The following is a 14,714-nucleotide window of genomic DNA, read 5'->3' on the forward strand; positions in this document are numbered from 1 at the left end:
GGGGAGTGCTGCACATTCTCCTGATAATACTGAGTGCAGAAGCAGTGTTTCTAATGTTTATGAAGAGTTAAGAACGTTCCAATTTCTTATGTAAATTGGAATACTTCCATTTTCCCACCTCAAATAAGCACTGAGGTCTGGGAGCGTTCCATCTTCCTTCCTCTCTTTGTATTAAAAGGGCTCTACTCCAATCAAAGATCAACAGCTCCAGGCTGCCTCTTCCTAAGGTCTTCCCCAAAACACCTCTTCCCAAAACAGCTCTGACCTGTGGAAGTGGCTGTTTCACCTTATACGGTGCTGAACAGCAGGTAAGGACACACCCTTGCTCTAAGGGTCAGAAGTGCCCTGGATGTTTGGAGCGAGCCCTAACAACTGCAGTTCACTCTGGGACTGTTGTGATACTAATACACACAATGAGAGAATTCCTTACCCTATTACAAGCACACAGAACTCAGTGCTTTAGAAAAGCAAGGGCTGGTTTTCAGCCTCCACCCTACCTTCGGGTACTGCTGCTATGGAGACAACACTGACTGAGCTACAGCATCCAACACACTCCCACAGCACTTGTGCAACCCTTAAATAACCCCTTTTTCAGGGACTGCTGCTTGCAAACTGCCAGTGCTCAGGTATGAAAATGAGCACTTCCCTTGTGAACCTCCCAAAAACACCAGCTTAATACCCAAAGGCCCAAATTCTGACCCTCACTTGGTGAATGATTTCACTAGTGTCAGAATTTGGAGCTCAGTGAATGAAGTGAGGCTGTCCCTCTAGAGCTAACAGCAGGCACCTGCTAATGAAAGGACACACTGAAAATCTCTCCTCCTAGCACAAGGCTCCTTTGCTCTGAGGTGCAAATTTAAAAGGTCAGGTCCTTCAGGTAAAAACAAATGCTGCCATTTTCTAGAGGTTCAGCTCTGTTCTCATCGTGAGACTTTGAATATATACACCCTTCCTAATGGGCTGCTGCTTGAGCCCAAGTTATTTACTTATTGCACACTGCCCTCCCTGTTTTTCTGTGACCTTTAATTTTTATTACGTCTTTTGTAGATGAGAGGACAGCAGGATGGAATGAGAATAGAAAGCAGGTGTGTAACTGAGTAAAGTATGGGAGGATGAGAGCTTTATAACAAGGGTGGTTAAAATAATTGACAGGACAAATGAAGAATCTGTGAACAGACGTGTTCTGTCACTGCACTGAGAGGGACTGTGGGCTTGTCCTTTGCTGTCTCTCTTTTGATGCAAGGAACAGCAAAGCTATGCCAGCCACTGATATCCTTCAGCTGGAGATACTGAAGGATAACCATAGCCTTTCCATCTTTTCAGAGATAAAGACAAGGCTGAAAGCTGAGCAGACCCTGCACAAAGGACTCCTGGAGAGACAAAGCTTTGTCACCTGAACCTTGTCTTGGAAAATACAGCAACAGCCCTTTGCCTTCCTGAAGGGAGCAGCTCCTGTAGCAAGGTACAACAGTGTTCCTTAAACCCCCATCATCCTATCCACCTTCCAGAGAAGCCCAGCCAACTCTCAGCATGCTCAGAAGCTTTTGTGCCTTTCTTTTCTCTCTGGTCCAAATAACCATGACTGAATCAGATGGCTCTGGAGCCATCACCCATAACCAGCCAAGATTACAGGGAACTTGGCTGTGTGATGCATCAGGATCTGGCTGCTGAATGGACTACACTTACATGACTAATTCAGGTGGCAAAAAAACATCCACACAAATACTTTGTGTCTTCAAGTATTCCTCCTACCTGGTGCCTCTCCCAGGGGGAAAGAAAAGGTTAAATTATGAAAATAATAAATGGCAGGATTGGTGCAATATTTAAGTAATTTGTAAAGAAAATTAATAACTCACAGTATTAAATAATTACTATTGCGTGTACCAGTGACTGCAGTGACAGAGCCTTCAAATCCTGGGGGCTGAAGAGACTGGGAAGCAAACAGAAGGATGAAAATACACGGGCTAAAAAAATCACTGGCAACATAAGATTGGAGAAACATAGCAGTTCTGCTGGTGGATTAAAATGGGCCCAGAGCCAGGACTGGTGACTTGAGAAGAAGAGATGAGAATGGAAACTTTCACAGATGTAGGAAAGAAAAGAGTTTCTCCTTAGCAACAGTTTATAATATGTGCTGGTCCACACTGACTCCTGGTCAGGGTCAAGTGCCAGATTTTGCAAAGAAAGAGGCAGTGCAAAAGGAGAAGGCTTGCACCTGGATTTTCTGTTCCCCTGGTCCATGTCCCCTCGCACCAGCAGTAGGTGCTGGAGCTGTTTCGGGAGGCTGTTTTGGGAGGCTGAGGTGCAGCAGGAGCTGTAATAAATAACCCACACAGACATGCTCACTGAGGCACAGCCTGCCTGCATCCAGGCTGCTAAATTTAGGTTCCTTCCAGCAAACGAGCATGTGCAAAGAGCACAGGGATGAGACAGAGCTGTCGTATGAGCCGGCAAAAACTGAGAGGGTTGGTTTACTCATGATAATAAGAGAACTTTTGGCATCAGAGGAGACCAAAGATCCTGAGGATGAACAACTCAAGACAAGATACGTCTATTGCAATGCTGATTTCCCTCTGTCAGCCTCGTGATTATGTCCATGGCTCACTTCGGCAGGGTCACATCGGGGTAAAACTGAAGTCCCTTTGCCTGAAGGGTTTTGGCTTGAGCGCACTGCCGTCTATTGGGGCAAAAGGAATAATCGTTACCCAAAAAATCATCCTGACTGAAATCATGGCTGTTTGCAGGGCAGAGTTCTTAGACAAGGGGTAAGGATGATGAAGACCCAGAGAGGTGCTGTGGGAGCACAGAAGGCATGACACAGATAAGAAATCCCTACACGCAGAACCGGGGGAGGAACAGGACTTCTTGCTCGGCGTTGTTGCTGCCTGTGGTGCTCCACGCCGTCGTCCCCCTCGCTCCCCCCTCGGGTGTGCCCTGCTGCAGGCTGGAGTGAGAGACCAGAGCCTGCAGACAGAGCCCCTGTGTTCCCAAGGACTTCTACAGGGAATGCCGGGGAGCGTGGAAGGCGCCCTAACCTGCCAGCCCTCCGTGTAATCCCAAAAGTGCAGTGTGGGGTTATACCCCAAATTTGCGGTGTGCAGGAGGCTTCCCGGCGAACTTCTCCCTGCTCTGGATCCCAACCAACTGTTCAGGGATGGGCAGGGCAGGGCAGGGCTGGAGCTCCTTCACGTCACTGCCGCGTGTCTCCAGGGCGGGGACTTTGCCACCCAGGAGAGCCACCGAAGCTGTCCCCACCTGTGCCAGGGACCCTGCATCTGCGCGGGACAGCAGGTGAGTGCCAAGCGAACGGGGGCAGTGGGGACGGGGGCATGGCTGGAGCTGCCTGGGAAGGTGCCAAGCGCCACCCGCGCTTTGCAGCGCGCACTGACGGCACTGCGGGAGTGGCAGCCCCGGGCTGGGCGATGCCAGCGATGCCACGGCACTGGAGCAGCCAGGGGCTCCGGCCGGGCTGGGCAAGGACGGGGGGCAGCTGTGGGATGGAGGAAGGGCTGACCTTTCCCGGGTACAGGGAGTGCCCGTTTTGGTTCCTATTTGTGCCGTGGCCAGGCTGGCACGTCTTCCCCGCTGGCCGCTGGGGCGCCGAGGGCATGGCAGGGGCGTGACACGGCTCGGGGTGGGCGCACAGGCTGAATGAGGCGCACAAGGCTATAAGAATCATATTTTTATTTCTTCTGAGGGCAGTGGCCAGTTAAAGGTCGTTGTGTGGGAGGCGCTGTGATACTTCAGCTGGCTCGTGGCAGTCGGGAGATCCTTTCCTGAGCTGCAATACTGAGTCAGTGGCCCTGAGGCGAGCCCCAGCCCAGCCCCAGCCCCAGCCCCAGCCCCAGCCCCAGCCCCAGCCCCAGCCCCAGCCCCAGCCCGGGCACCCCGGGAGCGCAGCCAGGGCCGCGTCCCGCACACCGGCAGCAGCTGGCAGCGACGGAGCTGTGGAAAAGCTGATCCAGCTCTGGGTGTGGGTTGTGTTTGGGTAAACGAGTACCGAATGAAGGAACTCGTCGGACAAGTCCAGTGTTTGCCTCGCAAGGAAAAGGGTCTCAGAGCGGTGGGTTTCCAGCCAGATCCGAGGTTTGGGACTGGCAACGCTGCAGGCTCAATCTGGGGCGGGGAAAGCCCTGTGTTTATATCCTCTTTAAACTGTTGGAAGCTTTCCTTGGTGGTTTCTGTGTGTGTGTGTCTGAGCAGTCAGGAAAACCTGATTGTGTGCAAGCCTAAACTTGAACTGGCCAGCACACCTGATAGCCTCAGCACTTTCCTGGTAAATTAGGTTTATTCTGGATTCAGCTTTTAGAGGATGTTGATATGGACTTAAAACAGACTGATTAGCCTGCCAGAAAAAGATCATCCATGGGAAAAAAAATCGAGTAAAGGGAGGGATGCCTCCTACATTTGCACTCTGTCACCTGGGCACAGTGTTCTGAACTTGTTCTGTCAAGTTTATTGACTCTTTCATAAATAGTTTAATTCTTCAAAACACAGAGTGAAGTATTGTTCCTGTCCTGAAGCTGTTTTACCCCATTGATTGAGCTGCAGGCCAGGAATTGTTTTAAGCTGTTGAATGCTGACAAATCTGCTGAGCAATTCCCTTCTCTGTCTGCTTGCCAAGGGGTGGCTTAGGAGAGTTTCATTCATCTAAAGCCCCAGCATGAGCAGTTCCTGCAGACCCCTTCAGCTGTGAAAGGGTTACAGGGGCCACTGCTGGACAACTGCTGAGCGCTTCCACCTGTAACCTCAGTGGCTCATTCTCACACAGAAATGCACCAGGAACAAAGCAGCACTTGCAGATTGAGCAGTGGGTTTGCACTGTTGCCTTTTCAGTGCTCTGCTCTTTCAATGCCTAGTGGTGTTTCCAGGATGAAGAAATCAGAGTTGTGCACTCAATACTCAGTGTGGTATTTCTGCTGTTAATGGATGTTGGGAGAGTGTTTGCCCTGAGTGCAGTACATGCAGCCTCTCCTTACGGTTTGGTTTCCTTCTGCCAGCTCATTTGAACTCAGAATTTCTCTGCTTGCCTTTCCCTTGCCACTGACCTTTATTTTGCCCTCTAATTGACTTGCTGAACCAGCCTGTCTGATATTCCTGCTTCTGTGTACAAAACAGCTGCATCATAAAAACAGCAGTGAAATTTGGAGCCTTCATTTAGTGTCTGACTAAAGCAAATAAAATTGGCTTTTTACTTCTGTTAAAGATTCAAGAAGAGCAAAGATTACTTTTCTGAGGTCTGTGATTGTTGGAATTCATGATCAGATGAAAGAAAGCAAACTCCACACTCATAATTGCCACATGTTGCCTGATTGCACAGGGTGTAGCAAGGTAGAGGTGCACCCAGGAGTGCCTGTGCATAACACATCCATGGCAAGTGCCACACAGAGTTAACTGGACTGAACAGCTTGCCCTGTGCATTCCAGGTCTGTAGGAGTCATGTGGAGCAGGAGCAAGCACCTGCTCTTGCACACCTGTCTGGGCTATGGGTAGCAGCTATTAAACACCATGAGGAGAATTAGGGAGAGATGTCATTCACTGCTGGCACCTCTGCTTCTGCTTCAGGGCTTTAATAAGAGAACTTGCTCAGCCCTGGAATAAAACCACACATTTGATGGGGGACTTGACTTGCTGTCACTGTGTTTGCATCTTTTGAATTTATCTTTTATTTAATTCAACCCTACTGTATATAGGTATCTCTTTGAGTGTGACTTTCCTAACTCCTCTCCTGTGATGCTGGGATGAACATGGAAACATGGGATGCTGGGATGAACATGGGGAAATGAATGTTGTCCTGGTACATGACATCCTGTCAAGTGATCAGGGACACAGGAAAATTTGGGTGTGTTCGTGTAAAGGTTCTCTGATTGCAAACAAAATTATGAACAGAAGTAATAACCCTGAGAAGATGGCAAGTAAGCTTTGGGGTTTTTCAAGGGTTTCGTCAGTTAAAACTACAAGGAAGGACAAAGTGCACCAATCTGAGGGGATGTTGACTAAAAAATGTTCTATTAACGTATTAAGAGGGAAAGCAATTTTCCTGCCCAGTGCTCAAGTGAGATTATCCTTTGTGCCTCACCTACAGCACAGATGTCTCTGCCTCCCAGGCAGGATCCACAAAGGGTTAGGGCAGTGTGGGCAATCTCATCCTACTTCATCCTCACCCTGCTTCATCCTCACCCTGCTCACCCTCAGGTTCTTACCTGCCAAGCTCAAAGCTTGCAGGATTTGGGGATTTTGGAGGACATGGGAATCAAGTCTATTTTCTTTGCTTCTAGGGCAGCACTGTCTGCTTCTCCTTGTAGCCTCAGCAAGGCTGTCACAGAGGCAATAGAGAAGAATAATTAAATTACCACTGCTAATTACCTGCTGCTCACCACATCCCTTCCAGCCAGCCCTGTGCTGCTGTGATCCAGCCTTTGCTCAGTGCAAAGTGGGGCTGAACACTCAGGAAGCTGCCCTGGGCGTTCACTTGGGCTGCTCAATCTTGCTTTTAGTCCTCAAAGAATTATATGGTTACTTAATCAGCCTCATTAACCTTCAAGGGAAGGTGCATTCTATTAATTATTTGCTAGAAAACTAACACTCCCTGTTTTTATTTTATTCCAGCTGTCTGAGTGCCCTGGACGCAGACAATAACAGATTGAGCAGATCCAAGCACGATGGTGAGTGAGTGTGTTTGCTGTGCCAGGCTGTGCCAAGCCTTTGCTCTGATCTGATAAATGTGGGGAGTGGAGCTCAGATAACAACACAGCAGGAAAAACACTGTCACTGTCTGTCCCTTCAAGGGAGTCAATTTATTGCCTCTTTCTGCTTCCTCATTGTAGGGGAGAATGACCCACACATTCCGGCTTTTGCATTTGGGGAGTTAATGGAAAACCAGATCAGATATTAATTCAAAGAACATTAATTTCTCCAGATAAACTTCCTAGTCATATTATTCTTTTGAGGTTGAGCCTGAAAGGCATGGTTGTTATTACAGAATCTTGGAATGGTTTAGGTTGAAAGAAACCTTAAACATCATCCAGTTCCACCTCCAGCCATGGGCAGGGACACCCTCCACTAGACCAGATTGCTCCAAGCCTTGTCCAGCCAGGCCTAGAATACTTCCAGGGACTTTTTTCTGCCCATTGAATGTTAAGTGGTATTTTGCTGGTGATTTTCTCGGGAACATGAAGAGCTTTTCAAGAAAAGTGTATTTCCCCAGAAATTGCACTAGACCAGAGGCAGGAGAAACCTGTTTGTGAATCACCATTTCGGGTAACACACTTCCTGGTGTATTGCTCAACAGAGTGATGGTCTTTGACTGATCTTAGAGAAGTCAGGAACAGGGCTTTGATGGGAACAGCTTCTTCAATGATTTAGATGGAAAATGCTGGGAAGAAGCTGGACTGAACAGAGATGTCAAGCTGTGTGCCCTATTTAACTGGAAAGCAGATACTCCATGGGTGGCCACATTAAGATATTTTCTCCTTTCAGTTGAGTCCCTGTGGCTCATTTCTTATGTGGTTGGGAAGTCCCTCTGGAACAAGCAATTTCTTTTTAGGACAGGATGGAACCTGGAGGGTGGACTTCATTTGCTGTCACTTTCCAAAAAGGATGTTAGCATCTTTTAAATTGCCTTTTTTTTTTTTTTTCAATTCAACTCTACTCTGTGAATGTCTCACTTTATGACTACTTTTCATAACTCCTGTCCTATGGATTTAGGCAACAGTTAAGGGCGTCTCATCTTTCAGTGCTGAGCAAGAAGCACAGGCACTAAGGAAGGCCATGAAGGGACTTGGTAAGTTATCTCCCTCCACTGTTAAACCTTCTTTTTTTAGCTCTGGGGTTGGGAAGGTTTTTACTGGTGGTTTTTTGGAGGAGAAGTTCAGCCATTTGCAGCACCTCACTGCCATGAGAGGGCACTGGAGGGAATTGGGTGACTTGAACCCCACTGGAAATCCAAGTCTTGACCATGAAAACATCTTTAGTCAGGCTCTTGTTTTCTCTGTCCTGTGATGTGGTGCTGCTGGGCTGAAGCACTCGTGCATAGATGACACCCAGGTTGTGCAAGGATGCCAAAGGCACACCCTGGGCAAGGCCAGGGCAGGCCCCTGGTCCTGGTACAAGCAGCTTGACTGGTTTTCATTGGTTCCTTCCAGGCACAGATGAAGATGCCATCATTGAGAGCTTGACCAAACTGAACATTTCCCAGCGTCAGCAAGTTCTGATCACCTATAAAAGCACAATTGGCAGGGTAGGTGCTCTTCACAAATCAGTGCCCATGGCTCTGACTGGGAGATGTGGACTTATCTGGGTTGGACCACTCAGGTGAAATGTGAAGAATATGCCAGTCTCCACAAGAGTAAGATTGGCATTGAGCACAAGCTTTCCTTGGCCAAGTTTTTTTGGTCTTTTTCACTTCAGAGTAACTGTTCATCCAAGGAGGGCTGAAGCATGAAGAAATGTGGTGAACAAGTTCTTCCTCTTCTCAAAGGCCTTTTTCTCCTTTCTTCTCTATCTGTATTCTAGGATTTGATTGATGACTTGAAGTCTGAGCTGAGTGGGAATTTTGAAAGGGTGATCATTGCTATGATGACTCCTACCACCATGTATGACGTGCATGAGCTGAGGAGGGCTCTAAAGGTTTGGAAATCCTTTTCTGTGTTGCATGATTTATGGTCAATTCAGTACGCAATGGCATAATTGTATATTAATTATTAATTGTTATTAAGCTATATCTAATAAACAAAAGTCAAGTTGCCCTTCAAAGCAATTGTCACAATGTTGTCTCTTGCCTCTGTCACTCTCCAGGGAGCAGGGACAGATGAAGGCTGCCTGATTGAAATCCTGGCTTCTCGCACCAACGCGGAGATTCAGCGCATCAATGAGAACTACAAGCTCCGTGTGTAGCACTTCATGCAATCTCATACTGGCTCAGAAGCCACTTGTGTGTGTGCAGGGGTGTGTGGAGAGGCAGGAGAAGGGGGTCTCAGCATCCAGGACTAGAATTACACCCAGAAATTGAGTCAGTATAAATATAATGGGGTGGGGTGGTTATGTTTGTCAGCTGGAGGTCTATCCATGAGGATCCTTTGCCAATTTTATACTGGCTGTGCTTCTTAATTTTGTCCTGTACCACTCAATATGATGGCCTGATTGCTGTGATGAAAGCCAAGAAGGACAAGGGCATTCTGGCTTGTCCCAGTCACAGTGTGGCCAGCAGGACACACCTGTCCCCCTGTGCTGCACTGCTGAGACAACTCGAATCTTGGGGACAGCTTAGGATAGATGTTAGGAAAAGGTTCTTCACCCAGTGGGTCGCTGGCTACTGGAACAGGCTCCCTAAAGTGGTCACAGCACCAATCCTGATGGAGCTCAAGGAGAGTTTGGACAATATTCTTGGGCACATGGTGGGACTCTTGGGGATGGTTTTGTGCAGGCCCAGGAGTTGGACTTGGTGATGCCTGTGGGTCCCTTCCCACTCAGCAAGCGCTGTGGTTCTGTGAGCTGTCAGTAACAGATGCTCTGTGTGTGCTCTGGCAGAGTATGGCTCCACTCTCGAGGATGACATTGTCTCTGACACATCCTCCATGTTCCGCAGAGTCCTCGTGTCCCTCGCCACGGTGAGTCCAGGGCAGGGCAAATCATGGGGCTGAATGTGCTGCTGGACACCTCTCACACAGTCATGAGGTGCTTCAGGCTGGCTGCTAGTTCACTTCTCTTACATTTCACCTTGCCAGCATTTCACACCAGCTTCTGCAGGGAGAGCAGCCTCACTCTGCCATGCCTTAATACTCTTTTTAAATTAAAGTTGATGGCTACTTGTGTCAAAAGAAAGAACAAATCACATCTGAATCATGTTTTGCTGTATTTGTAATCCATTACTCAATATTAATAATCACATTATACATCTCCAGTAACTTGAGTAGATTTTGAATGGGGAATATGCAGGACTTAATTCCATTAGTTGCTCTGTTGAAATGAGTTTTTCATCCTTGTATTTCTGCAGGGTAACAGGGATGAGGGAACATTTGTGGATGAGGCCCTTGCTCAACAAGATGCTCAGGTGTGTAGCAATTTGCTCCCTTGCAAAAACTGTCTGGTTTTGCATGTGTGATGAGTGGTGAATCCCTGCTGTTTCTAGACCTGTTTTTCTCAAGGTAGATGAGTAAGCCTGAAGCTGTGCTTGTCAGCAGTGCCCCAGGTGGAGACTAGGTTGGATATTAGGATATTTTCCCCCAAAAGAGTTGTCCAGCTCTGGCCCAGGCTGTCCAGGGCAGGGTGGAGTCCCCATCCCTGAGGGGTTCAACAGCCATGTGAATGTGGCACTTGGGGACATGAGTTAGTGGTGGCCTTGGCAGTGCAGGGGAAGGGTTGAACTCAGTGACCTTAGAGGGCTTTTCCAACCCAAATGGTTCTATGAAGTAAAAATCTCATTAAATACACCTGATGTTCTCATTTATCCTCACTCTGTTCATGTCTTCAAGTGCCTGTATGAAGCTGGGGAGAAGAAATGGGGAACAGATGAGGTGCAGTTCATGTCCATCCTCTGCACACGGAACAGGTGCCACCTGCTCAGAGGTAGGACCTCTCTGCTGTCCCCTTGTTTGAGGACAGTACTTCTGTCGGAACTTTATTCATCAACTGACTGTGATCCCTTCCTGAGACTACAGATATTCTCAGGACCAGTTGATTCAATTCTTTTAGACCATTTTATTCCCTCATGAGACAAAATGGGAGTTGAGAAAAACACCCATACAACTTCCTCTTGCCTGTGAATTGGAGATAATGATTGTGATTCCCATGGGACAGAGCTAAGCATGGAAACTGTCTGCATTAAATAGCAGTTCTGGAAAATCCTAGGAGCAGTGGTTGGCTCATTAGCAAAACAGCTGATAATTAAAATTAATTATTTCTAAGGGGCAGCCCTGTTTTAGCTTACAATGTCATGGTAATGGTGCAGTGTTTGTACAGGGTATAAGGAGCTTGATCTTGCAAAGTGATCTACACACTGAGGCAGTTCACTTGGCTCTTTGATCTGACTCTTCTTCCTAGTGTTTGATGTGTACAGAGTGATTGCTAATAAGGACATCACAGACAGCATTAAATCCGAGATGTCAGGAGACCTTGAGGATGCTTTGTTAGCTGTGGGTGAGTTCCCTGCTTTTAAACTTTGTCTACAAACTAATTAAATAATTAAAGATACTGTCTCTTGCCCTGAGTGTTTGCACAGCTTCAGGGGACAGATTCTTTTTCACTGTTTTACAAGCCACAGTTTTTAATCTTTGCAGATGCAAAGACCTGTTAAGAAGGCCCTGTGCTTTATATTTCTCTGCCAAGGGATGCTTTTTCAGATGACATTTGCTGTGTGGGAGTTTTAAAGCCCTAAAAATATTTTATTGCTGTGCACTGGGCATGGAGACATCAATTGACAGCAGGTCACTGACTCTGGATGTCTGCACTGTGCTTGTTGAGTTGCATTTTTACAGAATAAATGTCTGCACTGAGAAAGTGCTGGAAGGGATTGGAAGACCTTCTCCTTCAGTGTTTATTCGTTTTACTTGTCTTTTTCTTGTCTCCCTTACAGTGAAGTGCATGAGGAATAAACCTGCTTATTTTGCTGAAAGATTGTACAAATCCATGAAGGTAAATAGATTTTGCTATTTCCCCCCCCTCCAGTCTCTCCATGCTTAAATCAACAGCCTGACAGCAATTAGAGAAAAAGAAACTGTGTTAATTGAAGGAAAAAAAAGAAGTCTGAGGTTTTCTGTGGACCTCTTTTCCTTCAGGAAGCTCAGAGCTGGTAATGGATCCTTGCCTTAATGCAAAAATGGTCTAATCAGGAAGAGATTGCCCAGAAAGGCAAAGGCCTGTGCCTGTCCCTGGTGTGGGCTCAGCTGTGCCTGTGTCCCCTCAGGGCCTGGGCACTGATGACAGCACGCTGATCCGGGTGATGGTGTCCCGCTCCGAGGTAGACATGCTCTACATCCGCAGGGAGTTCCTGGCCACCTACGGCAAATCGCTCCACTCCTTCATTAAGGTAACACCTGCACCACTCAGCAGCTGCAAGGACACCCTCTCAGCAACTCTGGGGGTATTTTAGAGGAGGTGGAATTAAGGAGGCTTTACATTGATATACTGAAAACCTTCCTGAATGTTCTCGGTTATTAAATTGTCAAAGAGGATACAAACACTACAGTAACTCACTTATGCTGAAAGGAATCCTGCTTTCCATGGAGCTGCAAAATTAATGGTGTTCCTTTTTTTCTGCTCTCTCTAGGGAGACTGTTCAGGGGACTACAGGAAAGTTCTGCTCAGGCTGTGTGGTGGAGAGGATTAAAGGAGGCCTGGGGGACATGCTGAGTGATGGGAAGAAGCTGATTATAGAATTGTGTAGGCTGGAAAAGATCTTTAAGATCACCAAGACTAATCACGATGAAGATTTATTTCCTTTTTTGTTTTTTCTTTTCCCAAATGCCTTATTAATTACTCTGATTATTGATTTAGGTTAGTTCATACTCTGGTTAGATAGTGGCCATTCTGGTTGACCCTTTTGATACACTTTTATTGCTGGGAACACCCATTTGCCTACTAACTGGGCTGGTGAAGCCCATCTTACACAGAATGCTGTAACCAAAGGTATAAAAGTTGTTTCCTGACCAGCTGTTCCTTTGCTGTTGTGTTCACCAGTAAAACACATCAGCTAAAGCAAACCTGGATTCACAGTGTGAGAGGCTGCACAGGGAAAAGCCAAACTCATTGGTACGTGGAGACTGCAGAATACAGCTTTGCTTTCGTTCTTCAGTAGAATTAAGACACAAAGAAACCAAATATCTGAAATATAAGCACGTTTACATATTAATTTGCCTCTGTTAGTGTGGAGCATTAACAGCCTTGCAACACTGTGTGTATATGTTGCCTGTAGGTCTGTAAATGGGGCAGTTGTCACTGGTGACATGAAAAAAAACCTTTTTCTGCCCTGGTTAGAGCAGCCCTGTGGTTTTCATCTTTCTGCTGGATCATGGGAGTATAAATAATTGGGGTTATATTATAAACCCTGCTCTGGATAAAGTGATGTCATTAAGTGATGCCTTTTAATCAATGACCTGTCCCCAAAATTCCACCTCACCAGCACAGTGCTGAGGCACCTCCCCACATCCCCCTGAGCTAATTCCCAGAGCTGCCTGGCACAGCTGCCCACATCTCTCCACGCTCACTGACAGCTGTCCTGTGTCACAGGACCACTGAGGGATCCTGTGTTTGTGCCTGGGCCTCACATGGATGTCTGCATCAACCCCTGGGACAGACTTCTCCCCCAGACCCTATACACCTGCCTGCTCACTGTTCTCACTCCAAAAATGGGACTCTGCTTTGGCTCAGCAGTTCATTTTTTAGTGCTGGTGTATAATCCTGTTCTGAAGGACCACACTGAGGCTGCATTGTCAAAGCTCAAACACTGCAGTGGATACACCCCAATTCCATCACTCATTTTCCTGTAAAACAGGCAGCTGCTGGCTGGAATAGGAGATGCCTCTGTGGCCTCCAATAAAATAATTTTCTTTCTCGTTTCGTGGGCTGCCGTTGGAGACATATTCCTGACTTTAGCCAGCAGAGGAGGCAGAGCTTCATTCTTCTGAGGGCTCTGCCCAGGAGCTGTGCAGGTGCTCGGGCACGGGTTTAACGTTGGGTTTCACTGCTTTGGCTCAGGTTGCTCAGTGTTGAAAAATGAATAAAGAATTTGTTTCTGTACTTCCTGTCCCGATGGTGTGTTCTGGGAGGAGACACAGAGGAAGAGTTTGTTCTGTCCCGAACTCCGACGGGGAGCGGCTGCAGGGCTGCTTCTTATGCTAATTAGTGCACGGGTTTAGTCCTTTTAGAATCCTTTTCCCCCAGTAAGGACTTTTCAACGCATAAACTCAATCTTTGGCTCTTCTTTATCTTCTGGTTTCTGGAAATTGTCCTTGTCGTCCATGAATTCTACAGTCCAGATGTCCAACCTCAACAATAAGTTTTTCTCCCAGGCTTTGTTCACTGACACACATCGGAGTTTGTTTGTCAAAACTCACAGTTTCAGTAATTTTCCCAAGCTGTCTTTCTACAAAAGCAGTTTATGGCAACTTTGCTAAATGCTGGCTAAGAGTGTCATAAATGAGAAACAAAAAGTCTGGCTATTCAGCAGAATTTAGATTGCTTTATTTTATATAGACGGAGGAAGCAGCTCTGGGGAAGGTGAGAGGTCACCGCCCACTCCACGCTCCCTCAAACTTCGCTTTGCAGCTTCTCTTCACAGTCTGGTTTTCTCCTCATCATCAATAATTGTTGGGGTTTTGCTGTCTCATTTCTGCCAGGTAAGCAGTGGTGGTCCAAAAACATCTGTGAAGTCTCTGGGTGATTTGTCAGGTCTCAGAGATAAACATCTGTTCTTGGTAGATAAAACCGGTGAAAATTGGGAAGTCTGGTCTTTGTGGACAGACAGAATTGATTGAACAAAGGCAGCCTGAGCTTGCAAAATCTATCGGGCTATGGGAAAGTCTGGTTTTGCAAGCTGGTAGAAGATATAACTTATTTAGAAAACACAGTATTCATAACAGGGGGATTTAAAACAATGATTTAGTAATATATTTTCCTTTCTCTAATGTCATGCTTCACTTCAGACCCCAATACTTCTACGATTAAAACGAATCTTTTATCAATTACCAGAAGAGTAACTTAAGAACAAAGCACTATTT

The 14,714-nt window shown here is 46.8% G+C and overlaps 2 protein-coding genes across 2 annotated transcripts in view; both read left to right on the forward strand.

Moving 5' to 3' along the window:
• The window catches only part of GMCL1 (germ cell-less 1, spermatogenesis associated), a 110,431-nt gene that overhangs the window by 78,358 nt on the left and 17,359 nt on the right, over positions 1-14,714 (forward strand). The window lies entirely within an intron of this gene.
• On the forward strand, positions 2,981-13,601 carry ANXA4 (annexin A4). The gene is made up of 13 exons (XM_079329040.1): positions 2,981-3,291; positions 6,610-6,665; positions 7,708-7,783; positions 8,145-8,239; positions 8,515-8,628; positions 8,797-8,887; positions 9,529-9,608; positions 9,995-10,051; positions 10,473-10,566; positions 11,041-11,136; positions 11,573-11,631; positions 11,903-12,025; positions 12,266-13,601. Exons 2-13 carry the CDS (start codon positions 6,663-6,665, stop codon positions 12,323-12,325), a joined length of 948 nt encoding a protein of 315 aa, XP_079185166.1. The 5' UTR covers positions 2,981-3,291; positions 6,610-6,662; the 3' UTR covers positions 12,326-13,601.

Source organism: Erithacus rubecula (genome assembly GCF_903797595.1).
Source record: "Erithacus rubecula genome assembly, chromosome: 29".
Lineage (NCBI taxonomy): Eukaryota > Metazoa > Chordata > Aves > Passeriformes > Muscicapidae > Erithacus > Erithacus rubecula.

Bases quoted from the DNA above. Each gene is read 5' to 3' on its own strand.
- ANXA4 (XM_079329040.1), top strand. The intron at 8,629-8,796 runs GTTTGGAAATCC...GTCACTCTCCAG, and splicing joins AGCTGAGGAGGGCTCTAAAG to GGAGCAGGGACAGATGAAGG. The intron at 11,632-11,902 runs GTAAATAGATTT...GTGTCCCCTCAG, and splicing joins GATTGTACAAATCCATGAAG to GGCCTGGGCACTGATGACAG.